We start from the raw sequence: 15,816 nt of genomic DNA, 5'->3' as shown, positions 1-15,816 counted from the left end.
AACAGCCCATAAATGGTGTTAGAGAAGCACAGACGACTGAAAGAAAAAAAATCCTTGGAAGATGATTGGATGACTGCTCTGTCACAGTCCTTACAGGCCATTCAGAGAGACAAACATAACATTGTAGGCATTCACCACAGGGGGAGTAAACTACATAAGGCAAGCTCAACAGGTAGACTTTATAGTTGTTCACTAGCAGTGGAGCCAGTTGGTAAATAAAACTCTCACCTTTAACTCACCTTTATTAATAGAGAAAAGTTGTCCAGCTCTAACAAAACTGCCACACTAATCTCCTCAATGGCCATTATTTACAGACTTACAGTACAACTAAACCCTGCCCATCACTACCGGCTTGTTGTCCTCAACTGATGCTGATTGGTTCAGTCATTCAGTCATTCTTTGACCAGTACCAAATGTTTCAGACAAAAGCTTTCAGAGATGGATCTGCCTGATGACAAGCATGTTGTCTGGCCAATCCATTTGCTCTAAGATCATTTTTTAGAATTCAAAAACATTCTTGAATCTCTGGGTTTTGACTGTAAAAAAAAGCTCTAAAAACCATCCTATTCCTCCCCATTTCTTTGGTATAATTCCATTTATAGTAACTCTAGCATGTGTGGATTCCCTTCTTTTGTTCTGGGGACTTATCCTATGATTAACAACATCCATAGACAGACATTTTAGGTGGTAGAATCCATTTCCAAAACAAAATCGATGTGGTTCAGCATTTTCAGTGCCTTGCAAAATCCAACCTTGAACTGTTTTTGTCCCTCGTCTAATAACGGTGCTAATAAGGCAAACTAGGCTGAGCCATCAGTACTGCCTTTTGAGTTTGCACCATCTGTAGTAGTAAATCAACAAAAATATGATGCTGAAATTACTACTTCATTCATTTTTCAACATACAAGCTACACACAATATTCAACGTGCTGATGTCAGACACCTGCTGGCCAACTAACCAATCAATGTGAACCGTAGAGACATCCAACCCATGTTACTGATGACGATATCCTGTAGATTTGACATGTATAGTCTGTAAGTCCGTTTGTAGTAATTACAGAGTGAAACCCAAACCAAACAAAAACTCAAATCTTGGTCCGGACCTTGGCCAGGACTTTCAGGTGTGACCTGAAAAAGACCTTAGAGATACTGCTGAGGTAAGCAGAAGTCAGCTTTTGTAAATTTGTAACAGTCAGAGTGTCTGACTGAGGTTGTGGGAGCATCTTGCAGATGGAAAATGTGCTATGTACACAAGCCCATAAGGTTTGTTGGGAATAGGATACAAGCATAGAGGAAAACACTTAGATGGTGCTCTCTTATATGGTTTGATGCCTTTATTTCATGGGATTAACATGCAGATCTTTGAAAACAAGCTCTGATTCATTTCAGCTGCAAGCTTTCACCAAAAAGCTGACGTAAGTGCACAATGCCATCATAAGTAAAAGGGATTCTGTTGTTTAAGAGAGAGTACCCTGGAGTTTCCTTTCTCTTATAAATTTACAAAAGAGTTATAAAATAGTTAAAAGTTGTAAATGTTTAACTTCAACACAAAGGGAATAAAATGGAGGGAAAATTAAGTGACTCTCCTCTTTGTGAAAAAAATTAATCAGCTTCAGTGTCTGTTGCATGGTAATGTAGTCATCACCAAAATTTGCACAAAGTTGCCATATTCTTATTTGAAAAGACCCTCCTTGTCTTTTGTTAGTTAATTTGTGTGTTATCTTGTTCTTATTTCAGCATGTAAATTGGAATAAGGTCTGAAAATGACACCAGTCTAATACCATAACCTTTCCTCACAAAGTCAAATTAATGTTTGCCATTTTCAATATGAGATTTGCTTTAAAGTGTTTCTGCACTCACACAGAAAGCTATTTATGCAGACTGTGCCCTGCTACTAAAAGGGAGAAAGTTTCACATATGATTGTAACAATAAAATCTTTAAGCTCTTTTTATCTCGCTGTTAAATGAAAAATATTGGCAGCTGCTTCCACACACGACCACACATTCAGCTAGTAAGTAATTAAGAGCAGTCACTTAAGAGGCAGGGTGGAGGGAAAATATTTTGTTTCACTGTTCAGCGCATACACCTGTGCCACCCTCCTTTAATCAAGAGGGTGGCACAATGCTATGACATCCAGTTTGGATCTAGTTCTGTTTTTCAAGGGGTCACCAGACAAAAAGTCTCAGAGAGAATCACTACTCCTCATTTTGCCGGTGTTCTGCTCTCGCCTGTTTGACTAAAATCTCTGGAGACATATTCCCTTACTCACAGTTGAAGCAGCAGATTGTGTACCCAGGCAAAGCACTCTGAGGCAGATTGTGGCACAGATCGTTATGTTTCCGTGTTGGTTAGAGACGTTTCTATGGAGCTCCTTGATGCCAACCGAGGCATGATGCAGCAAAATGCAAAAGGCACCTTAAGCTCATGAGGCAGCCTTGGAAACAGACCGACAACTACTAGAGATTCTTTGATACATTTAAGCTTTTTAACAAGGGGGCTGGCAGGTGCTGGGGTCTGCTGCACTGTTATACTCTGACATACACAAACAAAAATACCACTCGGGTTCCACCCCGAAAACACAACGACAAATTCAAGCTCTCCTGGGACACTAAAATACCTCCAATTAGACGCGCAGCAGAACAACTGGGATGGGACCTGGAGCAAAAACACACAGGAGCGGGGATGTTTACTCACACACACCAACACACAAACACACGTGCAGAAAAGGATTCATGGCAGGCTCTCATTTAAGAGTCAGCGATGTGGAAAGGAAACATCTGGAGGGGAGGGAAGATTAGAAAAAGCAACAAATGACACAGGGACACAAAGGCATTTATAAAAACAACAATGCACGTGTATTCAGACAGCACACACACTTACATAGACAGCTTTTTCAGTTTTAAATTATTCCTGTCCTCTTTCTTTCTTTTATCAGCTGTCCTTACTACAACCCCATTCCAGAAAAGTTGGGGCATAAATAAAAACAGAATGCACTGATTTTAAAATCTCATAAACCCACATTTTTATTCACAATCAAACATAATCAACATACCAGATGGTGAAAATGAGACACCTTACCATTTCAAGTAAAATATAAGCTTATCTTTAGTTGTGGTGGCAGCAACACATCTCAAAATATTAGGGACAGGGCAACATAAAGACTGGAAAAGAAAGTGATACAAGTGAAAAAAAGAATGCCAAAGGAGCATTTTGCAACTAACTGGGCAACATGTCAGTAATGCTACTGGGCATAAAAAGAGCAATTTAGAGAGGCAAAGTCTCTCAGAAGTAAAGAATGGCAGAGATTTCTAAATCAAAACAACTGCATCTAAAAATTTTGGAACAATTTTAAGAAAATGTTCCTTAACTGTAAAATTGCTAAGTCTCTGAATATCCCACCATCTTCAGTACATAATATCACCACTTGATTCAGAGAATCTAGAGAAATCTCTGCACAAGGAACAAGATTAAAGTTTAGTATTAAATGCTCATGATCTTTGACCCCCTGGTCAGCACAAGCATGATTCTGTAGTGGAAACCACTGCGTGGGTTCAGGAACACTTCCAGGAATCACTATCCTTCAGCACAGTTTGTGTGCTTCTACAAATGCAAGTTCAAAAGTTCATGCAAAAAAGAAGCCATGTGAACACAATCCAGACATGCTGCTGCCTTCTCTGAGCCAAATCTTATAATCTTATATCAAAACTGTGGCAAAATGGAAAACTGTTTTGATTCATCTGTGGTCAAATGAATGAATGAACCACGGATGCTATGTCCTGCAGATTATGGAGACGTAGGACCATCTATCTTAGTTTTAAATGCACAGCTCAAAAGCCTGCATCTCTGAAGGTGTGGGTTTGCAGTGTTGCCTATGGTGTGGTCAGCTCATACAGTACATCTGGAAAGGCACTAACTGCAACTAACTAACTAATTGGTAATCATATCAATATACAGCAAGTGTGTAGGTAAGCAAAGTAATGCTGTAGCACAAGTGTGTGTTTGAGGGGTGCTGGTGGATGTGGTGGGGCCTGCAATAAACACAACAGCTGATTAACAATGATGTGAATACAGCTACATTACACAACCATTGATACAATTATATAAAAAAGGCAAACAAAAGTTCATTGTACAGTTGCTTTTCCACATGTGGAAAGGCACTATCAATGCTGAAAAGTATACAGAGGTTTCAGAGCAACATATGCTCCATCCAGACAACGTCTCTTTTAGGGAAGGCCTTGCATATGTCAACATAACAATGCTAAACCACAAACTACATCCATCACAACATTATAGCTCCACAGTAGAAGACACTTCATAAAACAAAATGAAAAACAGCAAAGAAGACCTAGGACTGCTTAGCAGCTAGAATCCCACATCAGACAAGAATGGGGCAACATTTCTCCCCCAAAACCCAAGCAACTGGTCTCCTCACATCCCAGACATTTACACATTATTGTTAAAGGTCACATATTATGCAAAATATACTTTTTCAGGCTTTTCTAGCAAAAAATGTGTCCCTGGTCAGTCCACAATTCCCCCCTAAGAATCAGAACCCTGCCCCCCACCTTGCGGAAAATGTGTGCTAAAACAAGCCGTTCTCAGATTGTTCCCCTCATGATGTCATGTGGGGAGTTAGCACCGCCCCCAGGTTTGGTTGGCCCTCCCCACTTGGAAGTCAGTTCCGTCCTCCTCTCCTGATCCTCAGCTGCCAGCTGAGAGGAAGATTCAGAGCCACATACATTAAGACACATCCATTCCTGAGAGGGGTGTAGTCAGGGGTGGAGCCAGACAGCTCATTAACATTTAAAGCCACAGACACACAAAAAGCACATTCTGAGCAGGGCTGAAACAGAGGTTTTTCAGACATACAAAAATCCAATACTGGAGTGTTTTTTTCAGCAACAAACTTCACAGGCATGTTTTGGGGACCTCTGAGACCAATACAAACTTGTCTCAAAGGGGTAAAATATGTGATCTTTAAAAGAAGAGAGGATGCTACACAATGGTAAACACTGGCCCTGTCTCCACTATTTTGTGATGTGTTGCTGCCATCACATTCAAAATGAGCTTATATTTTTCATGAAATGGTAAAATGTCAGTTTCAACATCTGATATGTTGCTTGTGCTTTATTTTGAATAAATATGGGTTTATGAGATTTGAAAATTTTACACAGAGTGCTTTTTTGGGGGGAAAATTGGGTCGTAAAGTGTGCAGATATGAGAGGCTGTCTGTTTGTTGTTTGGGTTATCCTCAGGTCAGCTGAGTCACATGCGACATAAGTGTATTCTTCAGCTCCAGACATCAACCACTCCGTCATTTCAGGGCTGCAGGGTGACGGGCTCTGCTTGATGGAGGTGGAGGGAGGAAGAATCAACCTATGAAGAGGAGTGAAGTTAAACTACAGACACCAGGGGAGTCTACGAAAGAGGCATAATCAAACTCAGACAGACTCTCCCCAGCCATCAGGCTGAGGTAATCAAACTCAGACTCCCACTCTCTCCCCATCACCCGAATACAGTGATTAAGGTTATCAAAGGTTGTAAGGTCGTTGTACTTTGCATTAGAGCCAAGCTCTCTTTCTAACAATCTTGATTTATGTAGTTCGTCTTCTCTGCGTTCTGACTGTTATTCTCTTTATTTGTGCGCCCTCCAGCTGTCCCTGTATGTACACTACTGCCTTCTATGTTCTTTACTCAGCAGAAACAAATTTAAACTCATTCATTAACGAGCAGAACTATGAAGCTTCAAAGACAAGCTGCAATATTCAAACAACTTTCTCCCAACTTTCTTGCGTTGAAGAGAACTTATTTCAAGTGACTCTGTTGTCAGGTGTTTGCACTGATTTCTGCTGTGCACTAATTATGGAGGCACGTACAGTATGTGGAGCATCATGAAGGGAACGCCACAGTTTTTATTTATCAGGACCAGTTATTTGAGAGGTAAATGACTTGTAAAATATCTAGCCTGAGCTTAAAGTTAACAGCCTGCTAACCAAAAAGTATACTGTCATAGTCTCATCATTATTGGAATACCAGCTTCCGTTTGTTTTAGTTTGTTCACAAAATTATCTAAAAAGCCATTAAACGCCAATTACGGTTTCTCATTTGCCATTTTTGAAATGGGACACCACAGAAGCTCTCTTAAGTCTATCTAAAGCTCTGCAGTTTGATTATTTTTTGTTTATCTATTCCTTCCTTGTGTTTCTTGTCTTGTGATTCCTGTTTGATTTTGTTTACTTATCCTTTTAGATCACCCCTTCCTATCCATATCTGTCTCCCATGTCTGTGATAACCTCATGTGTTTCACCTGTGTGTAATTGTGTCCCTTCACCTGAGTATATAGGGTGCTTCTCATTACAAAGTTTTGTCCGTCCTCGCCTCCTCTCTCCTCGACTGACCAGGAAATCATTCTCCCTCCGCCATGATGAAGAATCTACCAATTCCCTAAATGCACCTGGGGGAGGCGAGGAGCGAGGAAGGAAGCAGCTCCTCGCAGCACTGGTGTATCCTCCACGGAAGTCTTTTTACCAAAGGTGCAACATGATTGGATGGAGGAACGGCATCTGCCAGAAATGCCGCACCTCTGCATGGTTCATGACTGTTTATACTCTTACAGCACGTATTTTATTGAAATAAAACCCTTAAACAAAGATATGTTAAATAATAAGTATGTTTATGTTCTCAGTTTACACAGGATGATATGATCTTACAGAATTTCGGCCTCACTAAGGCAGAAGTTTGTTCATTGTTCCTATTTAACTGAAAAAAATCAACAAATGCACAGAGCTCTGTGGTGGATTATTGATCAGATTATAGATTATGTGAAAGAGAGCCTCAGTTATCAGCTAATAAAAATGGATCTGTAGGCTAGACAGATGAGAATGTTAACAATGATTAAATGGTTGAGCTTATAAACCAAAGTAATCACACTGATAATCAGATATGTAATATAAAGAATGCTTTTCTTAATACATTTTATTGCTAATTTTTTACCATTTTTATAGTGAGTCATCTTAAGGTTTTTGAAATTATTTTAAATACGGGTCTGCTAAGTATTTTTCATATCCCATTAAACATGCTGAAAGAATAGATATTGCAATACTATTTTTCCCCCTACTATCGTTTAGCCCTGTTATTGAGATCCCCATGGAAATCAATAGGAAGTTAACTTGCGGTTCACTTTTGTTGTACACATGTTGAGGCACCTAAAGGAGACACAACCTGTGGGTCGTAACCATGTTCATCTCAGCTTGAGTTGGGAGACTACTAATTTAAAGAGGATGCCAACAAGACAGAAATGATCAGGGTGTCAATAACCTGGTGGGAATTTCGTTGCACCCTATGTTAGAGGTCTGTTCTCCTGAATGTGAGCAGCCCAGGTTTGAATCTGGCCTGTAGCTCCTTTCCTGCATGTCATTTCCAACCCCCCATCTGTCCTCTGTCTGGTTTCTACAATAGAAGGCAGAAAATCCCCACAATAATTCTTAAATAAAGAGAGAAAATTATGCTCTCTATTGCATTTGGGGTTTTAAAGTCACAACATATAACCTACACTGCATTAATATTTAAAAGAAAGACACATCCCTTAACATTATGGCAGCAAAATACTGAACAGCTGGAGCTCTCTTTTTAAGTAGAAGCACCTGATAAACATGGGTTCTATGTATGCTGTAATATTTCCTGCTATTTTTGCAGATCAGCAATTATTAACAAGCATGACATTAAAGACTCTATAGAAGAGATAAAGGCAGCTGATCAGCTATTGAAGCCAAAGCTGAGATCTAATTTGAATAGCTCCAGTAATTATACCAGCATATATCTATCCAGCCCTCTTATTTTCTCCTGTTACATCCTGCCTTCTGTTCTCCTGCTTACCCTGCATGGCCCCAACTTTATCGTTGGTTGTTGAAATCTTGTTTAATTTATTTTCTATGTAAAGTGCAGCTTCACTGGTGACTTTCAAATATGCTGAGTATTTCTAGCATACCACACATGTGCACTAGCATGTATGAGTGTAAATGTTTTTGAGAGAGACCCTCCCCATGGTGAAGAGTCTCTTTTGGGATATTTTGCTGCTCTAATGGTCTGATGTACAAATCTACAAAGACTTGTGCTGCTGTGAGCTGAAGAAAAGCACAAAGACAGACATGCACAGGCTCATCTGGGCAATGGGGAGACTGTCTGCTGCTTTGATTGATGGATAGGGTGTGTGTTTCTGTGAGTGTGTGAGGGAGAGATGATAGCAGGTATGCATGGAGCTTAATTAATTGGAGTTCCTGGGATCCTCATCTCCTGTCACTAAAAGAAATACCCTGAGGCCATTAGAGCTCTTTTTTAAAATGCTTCACACACACTGAATCAAGCATGTGTAGCTATGACTAATTGACCAGGCCTGCACATTAAATCTGACCTTCCCCCCTTGAAAATTACTGTGTTGATACAACTTGCAGTGTTTGCTTGTTATTTGTGCACCTCACCCTGCACTTTCTTCGTTAAAAAGGCAAAATTACACTTCTGTCCCTCTCAGTCTGCAGTGATAACAAACTGTGAACATCTTCTGTAACACCTTAAGTTATCTGAAGTGATAAAACGTTCCCTGAAGCTGTTTATTTAGGTGGCCATCTGTACTTCCTGTGATTATAGTGTATGTGACCTCTCACTGAGCTGCTGAGCCACCATCAATTGTGGCTGTTCCAGCTCAACCACCGACGACAGTTTGTGCTTTTTATTTGCAACTTTCTCGCCCACATTTATAGGATAGTGGTCAGGGACATGCAGATAATTGATCTGTCAAGTAGGCAGGTCATTCAGCTGTCTTTGTACAAGTTTCCTCGCCTCTTACAGCCTTCATGGGTGAGCCAAGAGACTGAGACAAGCAGGTCTTACAATTGTGCAATGCCTCTTTAAGGCTTGTTTCTGTGTGGGTGTGCACCATTACACCTCCTATTAACAAGACGCTGGTCATAACAAGGTCTTCAAAGATGACTTACTTTACAAGTAAGCTACTTTTCCCTTTCTTTCTCTTTACCATGTGTCTTTCTCTTCTGCACACAAAAGAAATTAAAATAAGAAAGGCGAGAACAGAAAAAAAATACCTCATTCATTCTGTTAATTTTGAAAAGACAGACATTTTTGGAAACTGAAATTTTGACACCGGCTGTCTAATCCTGTACCGCCTGCAAAATGTAAAAGTGAAAAGAGGAGAGACAAAACATGGACTGAGAAATGTACAACAGGAACTAAAAGAAACAACAATAAAGGGAGGGGCAAATGGACAAATTCTCCTGATTCCATTTCAACAAGCTATGTTATGAACATTTTTTTGCTTTAATTTAAAAGAACAGATGAAGAACGATGAGAAATGTTGGTTATATTTAAACTCACCACTGCTATTGTCTCTTTTAATGGGGCACGCAACAACAACAACAAAAAAATACTATTGTATGCAGCACACCATAACTTTATTAGCATGTTCTCTTTTGTCAGTTAACCCAGTGAACTGCATATTACATCATTTTAATCTAATTAGCTCAGATTTATTCCCTTTTTAACTTCAAATTTCCTGCCAAACCTCTGCTGATCTCTGTCTTTAATAAGCCCAGTGTGATCCTCAGTGTGCAAAATGTTCTCTGGATCGGGGCTAAATAAGTTTGAATATTTTTGTGGAACCAAAACTGACGATGTTAAATCAGAATTCAGCCTTAAGATAGTTTATACTTTGTCATCTTATTACCAAAGGTAGAGCCTGGTATACAGTGGACTCATTTAATATACTCTTTTTAATTTCTGAAGCCAACCAGTTGACCAAGAGGCCTTTAACAGTTTCATCCAGAAGACTGACTTACACAGAAAGAAATACAAGTTGGTTTTAGGGATGTTTTTTGTTGCAAATACCGATCACTGATCATCATTGATGGAACATCTGTTGTTATGCTCTGTTTTTGGGTTATATGTGTGGGACTTACTGTGCTGTTGTCTTGGCCAGACCTCCTTTGTAAAAGAGATGTATCTACCTCAATGAGAATACTCCTGGTTATATAAAGGTTAAATAAAATGAATAAAGGTTAAATTAAATAAACAAAAATAGATTTTATATGTCTTGAAGCAGCAGCTGGTGTAGCAGCTAGTCAGCTACTTTGCTTTATATTGTACTGCAACCTCTTCTGGGTGTCAGCTTAATAGGAGGAGAACAAAAGTCATCCTTATTCAGTTAACACTTACTTTGTTCAACAGAACAGTACAAAAACCTCCCTATGAGTAGAGCAACATGTATGCTACAGTAAGAACAACTTCATTACAAAATGTGATGATAGCATGTGGGAATTTATTTGAATTAGCTAATACAGTTATTATCAGTCTAAAAAATAATAGGTCGCTTGCAATCAGCCAATAAGGAATGAATAGGAACAGGGTAAGTTTGTACTCTACAGCTCTAAAAAGAGCTATAGATCGCAATTATCATCAGAACAATTCCACATACCTTGAGCACAATTTCTACACTTTGCAAAAAAGTATTTTTTGTTGTTTTTTTTTTACAACAATTTAAATGATTTTCCTGGCCTGCATGTTAGTGATCAATACGTCTAGCGCCATCTGTCGAAAGAGCTAAGAGGCTAGCTAAACCCCTTTAACATATAAAGATTTCTTAATTTTTTCACAAACATGCTTTTAAATTTAAATGTTGGTGGACCATCAACTGAATAAACTTTGCTGGTTGGGCGACAGAGCGAAGATGGGAATCAAAGATGTATGAGTCAGTTCTATAAAAATGTCTCTTTAATGTTAGCCACAATAGCTAGCTCCAGTTTGAGTACCAGTCTCCTTTCTTCCATCCTTTGTTGATGTTTAATCCACATTTAAAAGTCAAACTGGCACCAAATGAAAAGCTGTTTGGAGACCAAAAAAGCAGCTCTACTGAGCTGAGCCAAATGATCTGGATCTCTAAAAAGAGACGGATTTCCTGTCACAATGAGCAAGACCGGAGGTTGGTGAGATGAACTTCAGCTGAGGAAACATGGGTAAGATCAGAGTTTAATGAGCTAGTCATGACAAAACTGTACTAAACAGAACTGGACCGCTTTGTGGAAACGGACCACACACAAGCAGCATGTCCAGGCTTTAGATGGAGGCTTTTGTCTAAATTCCTGACTGCTGCTGTTTCTCTGTGAGTTTTTAAAAACTTTATTTTTTGCCTGAATATTTTACTACTTTAAGGACACAATATAGCTTGAGTATTAAGAACACTTTCATTTTCACACTTTGAATACTTGACATAGTCATAAACAGCTTAAGACATGGCCTTTTGGTTGTGTTTCTTTATGTAGAAATTCCTTCTTGCCTCCACAGGATGTTTTACGCTGCTGTGCAACGTCATCTGCAAAGAACCTATATTTAGCCTGATTAATTGGCTTTATAACACAAAAACAGTCTAATAAAAAAAGGCAACAAGTCTAAGAGTCTTAACTCAACAGTATTATGCAAATGCAGCAAATATTTTATACTGCTAAGAAAACAAATTTATTAATTCTAGTTTCTCACCAAAACCTAGATTTGTTGGTCATGAAGTTTAGCTGATCACAGTGCAAGGACTTCACCGTCCTTCTTATTATGATACTACAGCATCATAATACATGTCATGTCAATTAGCATGCTAACACCTAACATGAGTTAGCCAACAGGCTTGAATTTTGCATTTTAACAGTGATTTCAACACAGTTTTCAATTTATATTATTTTATTTAAATTAAAGGGATTCAAAAAGTCTGCTGGATTTTAACACAGCTTCTTCCAATGGAGGCCTGACCAACAACAGTCAAAGCAGCATCTGACGACAAGCTTATGGAGTAGTTTTAAAGCAGACAGTAAAGTTGCTGGAAGGCAATTCAATCAGCTTTTATATGTAAACTAGACCACACAAACAGAGCTTCTCTCAACCACAGACACCAGAGTATTAACCAGGTGATTACATCAGTGTCTCCGAGCATCATTTGCAATATTTCAACCCCAAATTTTAAATAAAAATTGGCCAATCAGATAATTCCAAATTGGCTTCATTTTTGATCAACATTTTCTCTTTTTTTTTTCTTCTACATTTGATCTTCTTTTGATGCTTCCATTCATGTAAATCCTAACTCTTCTTTTACTCCCCAGTCTAAATGAAAAATAAGTGAATTATATGTGTTCCCTTTATAGCAAAAGATATTTACCCAAGAAATGTTTACTGTAGAAAATTTACACCCATAAAGAGAGACCAGCACTCATACATGTGCACAGACACATTTATGGCCAAAGACTGATCAGTGAAACCTAACTATTCCCTTACAATCCCTAGAAAACACCCAAGGGAGCCCTCTACTCTGACAGCAGTAACAAGGTGCTGTGTGTATATTTATGCCATTGTGTGTGTGAGAGCATTTGCGACAAAGGATGCCAAAGGATACAGCCCTGTAAAGAGAATCTAATTAAAAGTCTATACAGCCACAAGGGACAGAGCGCTCCCTCCCTACTCCTCCTCCTCTTCTCATTTCACCACAGTGAACACTGCAGCTGAAGGACTGTTAGACAGTAGAGTCTATCTTTTGTCCTCCAAGGAGAAACAAGATGGAGAGTAGGATACATCAGTAAAGAGATGAATATGTAAGTGAAAAGGCTCTGACAGAGGCACAAACTTACAAAGTTTCATACTTTCTGTGAAATTTTACTTCAAAAATATAAAAGGACCATGTATTTCACCAATGCTAAATGTTTTGAGTCAAAGCCCATGTAAGGAGCTGTCAAACAGACCTCTGCTGAAGGGTAGATGCGATGATTAAATGCAGCTTCCTTTAATTGTACCCCATCAGATGTTCAACACGAGTTGCAAATCAGATATTCAAAATAAATAAGAATGGGATTCATGCTATAAAACACTGTTACAACACATACAGCATGTTAGCAAAAAGATACCATGGGCACCCAAATTTGTAGAACCTCAAGTCTGCTAATAGAGGTTGTAACAGAAACTTGATTTCTCTATCCAGGGGAATGGCATGAAAACACCTGTACCTGTGCTCAAAAATAATGGTGACCAAAGACTTTTGCACAGTGCTGTACAAATCTATACATTTCTATACTTATATACAGGAATAGAACATTTGCAGGATACTTTAGAGTTGGTCGTTTCATCTGATATGTTAAGTGAAATCTGTTATCTATTCTTGTATCTGTGCATACATACTCCAGGCCACCCCTGGAATGTCAAAGCTGAGCTGCACCAGTTTAAAAAGTCTTCAAATTGTACTGGTCACCAGAACGTTTAACTACAAGGGTTATGAATCAAAGGTTAAATACCCTGTAAAGTGAAAATAAATCTGTACTTAGGTTTGTTCTAAGACAGGTCACTGTGTTGTGAACACCCAGGTCAAATTTCAGTCAAATAAAATATCTCTAAGTTAAGAAAATTAAGCTTCAAAACCATGAAAAATGAGCCAGTAAAATCTCCTCTGCCTCTTGACCTTTTGTTGACCTTAGAAGAAGCGACAAAGTCCGTTTTCTGGATTAAATCTGTTATGATACTTTAAATGATCCATGGGCCACTGTGGCTGATAGATTTAGTAAATTTACCTCACAATGAACAGAAAAACAGCACTTAAATGACTATTAAGTTTCAATAAAGGCAGTGACATCAGCTAACAACAGACTGTAATGAGATTAACTGCTCAGTGATTTTATATTGTAGTGTTAGGGGGCAGGGTCATTCCCCACCGTGGGCTCGTGACATCACGAACCCACATATTGGCCCCGCCAGCCAGGAAAGAGGTGAAAAACGTTCTAACGGTCTAAATCCAGAATTCAGTCACATCTAGATCTCAGTGCTTTCACATGTTTAGCAACATGCTCACAGCAACCATTTTCCAACATATCTAGTGTATTAACACAAAAACTTTGGATTTCACTTTCCAGGGTCTTTAAAAGCTCAGTCTATCCTTGCCTTTCACAGACATCAACGTACCCCTTGGACATCAGCGTACCTCCTGCTTGTTTCAGTGATAAATGTCAATTGACATGTAATTTGTAGATAATCTGTGAGTGTATGCATGACAAAGGTTTCAATAAAACACTCTTTTCTCCAGGCTAGTACTGGCCAGCAAAGAAATACATAACATAAAAGTTTTCGACAAAAAAGCAGAACAACCCACTCTTATGATAGACTGCATTCAGGGTATTATTAGAGGGGCAGGCAGCCTAGCATTAACTGTGCATGAGGCACATTACAGGGGCAGCAGGGATGCCGGCTGGTAAGTGCTGAACATTACTTACAAAATAAGTCTGACAGGACTAAACTCAGACCTGCTGCTTTCCTTAAATGTATTCATGTTGACCTCCATTGATTATGTCTGTGTTTCTATATGAGCCCCCCTGCTCTGACTGCAGGTCAAAAAAATATCCTGTTGCACTATGGAAGGTCAACTTCGACCCAGGGAGACCACCAGACTTGAAATAAACAAGTGGCAAGCCTGCTGTTATCATATAACTCAACATCCATCTGTGTAATGAGTCATCTCTGATAGAACAATGAAGCTGTGTCACGTCAATTTCACTTGTTAAACTTTCATTCATGTGATATCAATAATTCACGCCTCTCAGCTTAATGGATCTGAGTCAGGATCTCCAGTATTCAGATCAAGCAGCTTACAAATAATAATGAGTGAAACATTTAGACAGCTACATCTGTTTCTGTGGTGTGTCAGACACATATTTAATCCGCATTTCATATCCTCTGCTGCTTATCATCATTTTCAGGTTTTATCTACGGGCTGTCAACAGTAATTAGGCTGCCAATCACATCGCCTTCTGCCTCCTCAGCTCATGAAAAAAGGGCAAACTTCAATTAAATCTTGAGTTTTTACTTTCATTTTAGTAAACCACATTCATTAAACACAGAGGGCTCAATCGACCGCCCTCAAAGCTTTAAAATGTGAAATAGAATCAAATGATGAGCCTGAAAGTCTTCTAATCTACTGCCAGTCATGTGTGATTAAGGAATAAAAACTCTGCTCGTTTGGGGGATTAAAATATTTCGCATGGATAATTAGAAGAAGACTAAACTGTGTCTGACTCATCTCACATCTTTTTGGAATCAAGAGATTTGTTTTTATTACCTGAGATGCTCAGGTAGATGGCGGGGCTCGTCACATTCTCTCCTGTCATTTCATTCACCGCCTCTACATGGTAACGTCCTGCGTCTGCTGCAGTGGTTGCCAGGACGACCAGCTGATTGTCCAAGGTGATTGTTCTGCAGGGAATAAATTAGACAAGCACACAACAAGGGATTAGCAAACACAATAAGTAAAGTTAAAGATGTTGCTCCATCCCAGCCACTCCTAAAACTAAGACTCCAACAAGAAGAGAGGGTTTGGTACATGGATCATTTAGAATTCAGTTTTTCTGGAGGAGAAGAAAACACTGAAAACAATCATCAGAAGGAAAAGAGGATTCCGAGTGGCTTAAATAAATCTCTCCTCCTGTCTCAGATTGATATGTGGTTCATTTTGTGTCTCTTTCACTCTTTTTGGGAGTTCTTGTTGTTTTCTTCTTTACACTGATCCTTTCTCATTTCCCCACATACCAGCAACAATCAATAAATACAGAAAACCCAAGCACACACTCTTACAAACACACAAGATGCTCTGTTCTTACTGGAGCACTGAGAGTTAAGAAGCAAGCACTTACAAACAGAGTTTGTGATGCTGTTGCTTTTCAGGGCAGCACAATAGCAGGAATAGAATCGCAGGAGGGAGTCGAGGAGCAAAAGAAACACATCCGTTGCGCTCAGAT

General features: G+C 39.1%; 1 protein-coding gene across 2 annotated transcripts in view; it reads right to left on the bottom strand.

Moving 5' to 3' along the window:
* The window catches only part of sdk1a (sidekick cell adhesion molecule 1a), a 399,871-nt gene that overhangs the window by 185,535 nt on the left and 198,520 nt on the right, over positions 1 to 15,816 (bottom strand). For both annotated transcript variants that reach the window (XM_041785552.1, XM_041785551.1), the window contains one exon: positions 15,141 to 15,274. In XM_041785552.1, coding sequence (XP_041641486.1) covers positions 15,141 to 15,274 — 134 coding nt within the window. The remainder of the gene's footprint in view (positions 1 to 15,140; positions 15,275 to 15,816) is intronic.

Source organism: Cheilinus undulatus, linkage group 4 (assembly GCF_018320785.1).
Source record: "Cheilinus undulatus linkage group 4, ASM1832078v1, whole genome shotgun sequence".
NCBI lineage: Eukaryota > Metazoa > Chordata > Actinopteri > Labriformes > Labridae > Cheilinus > Cheilinus undulatus.
The sequence above is the reverse complement of the archived record's forward strand: the minus strand, read 5'-3'. Positions and strand labels throughout refer to the sequence as shown.